Source organism: Chanodichthys erythropterus, chromosome 16, assembly GCF_024489055.1.
Source record: "Chanodichthys erythropterus isolate Z2021 chromosome 16, ASM2448905v1, whole genome shotgun sequence".
In the NCBI taxonomy this organism is placed as follows: Eukaryota; Metazoa; Chordata; class Actinopteri; order Cypriniformes; family Xenocyprididae; genus Chanodichthys; species Chanodichthys erythropterus.
The window spans coordinates 11,700,996-11,707,500 of NC_090236.1; the positions used below are offsets into that span (position 1 = coordinate 11,700,996).

The following is a 6,505-nucleotide window of genomic DNA, read 5'->3' on the forward strand; positions in this document are numbered from 1 at the left end:
ATTTAACACTTGGAGACAACATGAGCTCATGAAAATATGATCTCCTTCTTTTGAGAAAGAATACTCACTAAGTGAAGTACAAGGCCTCAGTTAGATTATTTATGAAATTAAAAATCATGCATGAAAATGAACAATAAAAAAGCCTATATCAAACAGGAATTCAGTTTAAGGTTATTATAGTTAACTGAGACTAAAACCATAAAAAAGTACTAAAATGGCTAAAACTGAAATAAAAATGCATAAAAACAATATAGGCATTACAAAAACAAATAAAATTGACAACAAAAAAAAAAAGTCACTAAATCTTCAACTGAAATTAGAATGAAAAACATACAAAGAAAACAAAATAAAAACTATAATAGTATCTCAGAGATACTAAAATGACTGATTTTCAGTTTTAGGTACATGTGTCATTAAAAAATATGCAAGCATGTGTATTAAAAATGTGTCTTAAAGTCAAACAAAGAAACTCTGAGGTCAATACAGAAGCACGCACACACACACACACACACACACACACACACCTGTCAGCTGCGCTGTGAATGAGGTCTGACTGATGTTGACTACATCTGGCTGTCATCATGAATTTATGCCAAGTTACATTGCGAGTTTGTCAGAGACGAGAGCTGCGGTGAGGCATTTGCACGAGTAACTTAACCAGTACAGACAATAAAACACACAGTGCAGCTCTCTAAACCAGGGTTTGCTTGTTTTTTATCTTTTAAATGCCACGGACCCTGAAATATGATCATCCTCCTGTGAGGGACCTCATTCTACAACTTAGAAGGCATCCATCTTATACAAACACCCAATTTATGCACTGAAAAATTTATATTATATGTCTAAAAATAGTTTATATTAAGTTGTGTTATATATCTCTATATTTCTTGACTCAGTAATGTATTATTTAATTTTTATTAAATCTAATTTATTTTCTTATTTATTTTTGTTACTGGTAAATGGGTAACTGACAACAGCAATGTGACATAATCCATTTGAAAACATATTTTGTTTACGTTATTATTAGTAAGCATGAATGTTTATTGAGAGACATAACGGAACAGGACTATTTTTAAATAGTACATATTTTACATAGCAAATATTGAATATTTAAAAACAGAAAAAAAAAAAAAAGAATGAAAATCAGTTAAAATTTCCCTTTTACATTCATATAAATGTGGTAACACTTTACAATAAGGCTGTATTAGTTAACATGCACTAACAATGAACAATTCTTCTAAACAATTTATTAATCTTAGTTAATGTTGATTTCAACATTTACTAAAACATATTTTAGGTCAAACATTAGTTAATGCACTGTGAACTGAGATGAATGTTAACCTTCTTTATTAACTAACATTAACAGAGGTTAATAAATGCTGTAAATATATATTTTTCTTTGTTAGGTTCATGTTAATTAATGCAGTCCAATCTAAACTTTGGTTGTTGAATAAAATAGTTAATGTTTATGTTATTTGTCAACTATACACATGCATTTTGTAAAAAAAAAAAAAAAAAAAAAAAACATTTAACTTAAACTTGGAGTATTTGAGACACAAATACAGATTAAATATCTTTTTCATTTCAGATCATCAAATCAAATGTTGTACAACAATGAAAATCACCAGATGACAGTAAAGTAGCAGATCAGTAAATGACAGGAAACTAAAACCATCATGTTTTAAAAAAAAAAATCAATAGTTTACTTCGGTTTTTAATAGTCAAATCAGAAATATGATTATGAAATGAGAACTATATACAGATGGAATATGATCTGAATGAGAAACGACCCCAGCATGCTGCTGTAATAATTCACAAACAATATTGCTAACATAAGAAAAACCCTTTGACCTTATTTTTCAAAAGACAAGATTGAGAAACAATCTGTAAACAAGAACAGAAAAGGTCAGAAGTGTTTTACACAATAAAACACGAGTTAAAGTGTAGAATGAGTCTTTGTTCAGTTCTCAGATGAGGCAGTTCATGCATTTGACGGCTTTACTGCCGTAGTCCAGACATTCAGGTCCGATGCACTCACAGCAGGCGTTATGAAACCAGCGGTACTTTGATCCGCCCATCGACTCGCAGTACTGCTTACACTGACGAATGGACACGCACTCATCAAAGTAGACCACCGTACACAAGGCATCTGAGGAATGAGATCAGACTGAGAGATCACACGTGCAAACCAGAGACATGAGAGGAGAGACGAGGAGAGGAGACGAGAGACGAGAGAAGATGAGACGAGAGGAGACGAGATGAGAGACAAGGAGAGGAGACGAGATGAGAAGAGAGATCAGAGAAAACGAGACGAGACGAGAGGAGACAAGACCAGAGAAGAGACTAGAGGAGACGAGATGAGAGGAGAGACAAGGAGAGGAAAGGAGACAAGATGAGAGACGAGAGAAGACGAGAGGAGAGACTAGAGGAGACGAGATGAGAGACAAGGAGAGGAGATGAGATGAGAGGAGAGATGAGACAAGAGGAGAGACGAGGAGATGAGAGGAGAGACGAGACGAGACGAGAAAGGAGTGAAGATGAGATGAGACGAGAGGAGTGATGAGGAGACATTAGTAGACGAGATGAGAGGCGACGAGACGAGAGACAAGAGGAGAGATGAGAGATGAGACGAGAGGAGAGACGAGGAGAGGAAACTAGACGAGAGACGAGACGAAATGAGATGAGAAATGAGAGATAAGAGGAGAGATGAGGAGAGGAGAGGCAAGACGAGACAAGAAAGGAGTGAAGATGAGATGAGATGAGACAAGATGAGACGAGAGATTATGAGCCAAGACTATAAATTAATGCATAAAACAAAATAAAATAAAACATTTTTTGTAAGTAAATGTGTCAGATAATTTCATCAATTTGTATATTTGTATATTTATATAGTTTTTAATGTTAAAATTACGAAATATATTAAATTATGCAATTATGTAAATAAATACATACTGACTATAAAAAAAAAATCATATTGGTTGACCATAATTAAAGGAGTAGTTCACTTGAAAAGTAAATATTTTGTCATAATTTACTAAACCACTTATAAAAACAAAACAAAATATGGATAAAAAATATATTTAAAATAAGGGATTATAAAAAAAAAAAAAAAATTTCCATGCAACAAAAGTAGGTTGAATAATAGTTTGTTTCTCATACAAAATGATGGTATGGCGTGAAATAAAGTGTATGAGTTTATATATTTTTTTATGATAGGTTTTTTTTTTTTTTTTTGAGCCTGACAGTTATTTGCTCAACCAAAGTTTGCCTGTACTATTCCTTTAAAAAGTTTAATCATGTCTTATAATCTTTGGCATTCTGAGACGAGATAAACATCTTTTCCTAGATATTTTCAGCCAGTACCCACCATCATGGACGCTGCTACTGGGCAGCGTGATGTTGTGACTCTGGCTGTCGAGTGTCTCCAGGAAAGACACGAGGTTCTCGTGGTGGGAGAGTTCCTCAGCAACGGGAAACGACACGACCATCATGTTAATGGGGGCGTCGCCTTCGGTCAGAGCGCGGAAGAGCGACGGGATTGGTCGGTACAGCTCTTCTACGGTGCTCTTGGAGGTGGCAGGACTGTCGTTGTAATTCCTTGGGTTACACATTCCTGTTGCCCAGAAGAAATGGAGGTACATCATGATGGAAAATCCCTCAAAGAGTCACTGACAAGCAGTACAAGCAAACCTGACCACAGCTGAAGAACTTAAAGACTTCAAAACGCCACTGTCAACAGCAGCTCCACTTTGAGAGATAGACCGCTGGTAAAGATGGTAATCAGATAATGGATGAAGGTTTTAATAAGGAGCCGAACGCTGCGGAGACCGTGTGTTTCAGATTAGCTGCGGAGCGGCTGCCAGGACAGCTGCTTCTGATTACCGGATCCATGGCAGGTTCTGGCCTTCAGGAACAACACACACTTTTCCCTCTCAGCTAATAAACGCGTGTTTGGAACAAAACAATCTCTACAATCTGATGCTTTCATGTCCTAGTTTTGAATAAAAAGTGACAAACATGGCATCCTCTCTACTTTATAAACTGCTCGTTGTGTATTATGTTCATAATAATATTTGTATATTATGTTCCTACAACTGTTAACCGGCAAAACCTTCTCTGAACTGAGCTGTGTTTAAAGCTGTAACGCAGAGATGAGAGTATCTGGATCATCTCACTTCACACTTTATCCCGCTGTCAGAGGAGTGTATACCAGCCCTCCTGTCATCGGAAAACTATTCTTAATATTTACAAGTGCTCTCAGTGGAGTGGGAATGAGCCAAACCTGTTAACACAACCTGAGCATCCTTAGTTTATAGTCACGACTCAACTCAAAATAATCCTAATAATCATTTAATTTAATTTAATTTAATTTTTATATAAATCAAAATTCAAATAAATTATTATCTTGTGGAATATATTTGTTTATTTATGTTTTGGTCCGTTTATGCACTCTTTATGCACTATTTATTTTATCATTTAAATTCTGATTTATATATATATATATATATATATATATATATATATATATATATATATATATATATATATATATATATATATATATATAAAAACAAATTTATGTTATGCATGTATAATGAAATCTTTACAATGCATATTTTATTTTATAATTTAATTTCATTATGATTTAAAACATAAGATAAGAAAAAAGTGGTTATTAGAATTATTATTATTAGAACTCTGGCTATTAGCATTAAATAAGACTTGAACCAAGAATATGAAATAAAGACATTTATTGAATTGAATTGAATTTCATAATTTAAATTAGATTTTTTTTTAAATACTTTAAAAATGTATTTTATGCACATATAATAATTGCATTTTTTGTTGATTAAAATAAATCAACCAATCAAAAAATAAAATAAAATAAAATGCATTACAAAGTTATGTTCAATGTGAGATTTATATATAAATTATATATATATATATATAGTCATTTTATTCAGTATTATGTTTATTTGTCTTGGTGGGTTTATGCACTTTATGCAGTATTTATTATATCTTTTAAAATAAAATAAAATAACCCCATAATATATTTAGAATAACATATATTATCATAATGTATATTTTATTTGATAACTAATAACATTTTATTTTATAATTTAAATTTTATTTACTTCAAAAATGAAATAAAACACTTTAATTATGTATTTTATGCATAATAATTACATTTCTGGTTGATTTAAATTTTAATCATTGTCCATGAACCAATTGTGGGATGCATTTGATTATTTATGTTTTGGTCAGTTTATACACTCTATATACATTATTTATTTTATCATTTAAATTTTGATTGATTTAAATAAATAAATAAAACATAAAAGTTATTGTGCATTGACCAATTGTGAGATCTGTGAGTTCAGATAGGGTATTGATTGTATATTGATTTCAAACTCACCTACACAGTCGCAGCACTCCTCCCAGAGAGAGCTCAAACACAGCATGCACTCTTTACAGCATGAACAGTTCCCCTCCGACGGCCGGCACTGACAAAGACCCTGTACACACACACACACACACACACACAGAAAATATACATTATGAAAGGTAAACATACAGGGGGAAAAAATGACATGACGTGGAGAAAGTCTAGCTTATACAAACATGATCACCAAACACGGGCCATAGAGACCCGTGAGTCTTGACAGAAACATCAAGATCTTTCAGCTGTAACAGTTAAAAGGAAACCACCCAAAAAGACAAAGAATGCTTAAACATGAGAAATAACACCAGGCTGAAAAGAAACAGAGCTGCAAACTGTTCCACGCTGGAAAAAAACGTCAAATGCCCCAGCGGAGAGGGGAAAAAAAGTGACCGAAACCTGGGACACATTTAGAGTTATAATTACAGAGAAAACAGCAGCCAGCTGAATGAAGGGGAACACAGACACACACATTTGGCTCTCAGTGTTTCGTGTTTTGCCAACAGTTGTGTGGAAGAGGTCAACTTCCAGATGTGTGTGTGTGTGTGTGTGTGTGTGTGTGTGTGTGTGTGTGCCATTAAAACTGAAAGTTCAGGGTAGGAAACAGAAAGAGAGTTACAATAGAACTACACAGAAACCAATACCTGAAAACACACGTGTCTCAGATACTTCCAAAAAAAACAAGCCCAGACAATTCCCGATCCCTGCCCAGTCCTCTTTAGTTCGGGGAATTGCGTGTGTGATTTTCATGCATTCCTTAAAAGAATCATCGAGCCAAACAACATAAAAGCCATAAAATCTCTGTTTGCTTCAGTTCAAGACACTGAAGCACAACCAAACTCCTGCTGTACCTGCAAACAACAACCCACCGTTTCATTTGAGAAAGAAATGATTCTGCTCAGCTGTGAAATGAAGGAATAGTCACCAGCTTCCTATGACTATAATGTCTCATAACGTGTGCAAGTTTTAGTAAATTAACTGGTTAACTGGGATCCGATATGAGCTCTCACAAAGCTAATGTATGAAGTGCCAGTCACTTAATAAATAGAAGTATTTATTTAATGA

General features: G+C 33.8%; 1 protein-coding gene across 1 annotated transcript in view; it reads right to left on the minus strand.

Annotated features, from left to right (window-relative positions):
- Positions 1-1,067: 1,067 nt before the first annotated feature.
- The window catches only part of twsg1a (twisted gastrulation BMP signaling modulator 1a), a 14,669-nt gene continuing 9,231 nt past the window's right edge, over positions 1,068-6,505 (minus strand). Inside the window, exons 3-5 of the mRNA XM_067363559.1 lie at positions 5,417-5,516; positions 3,368-3,613; positions 1,068-2,149 (exon numbers count right to left, since the gene is read on the minus strand). Coding sequence (XP_067219660.1) covers positions 1,968-2,149; positions 3,368-3,613; positions 5,417-5,516 — 528 coding nt within the window. The 3' untranslated portion in view covers positions 1,068-1,967. The remainder of the gene's footprint in view (positions 2,150-3,367; positions 3,614-5,416; positions 5,517-6,505) is intronic.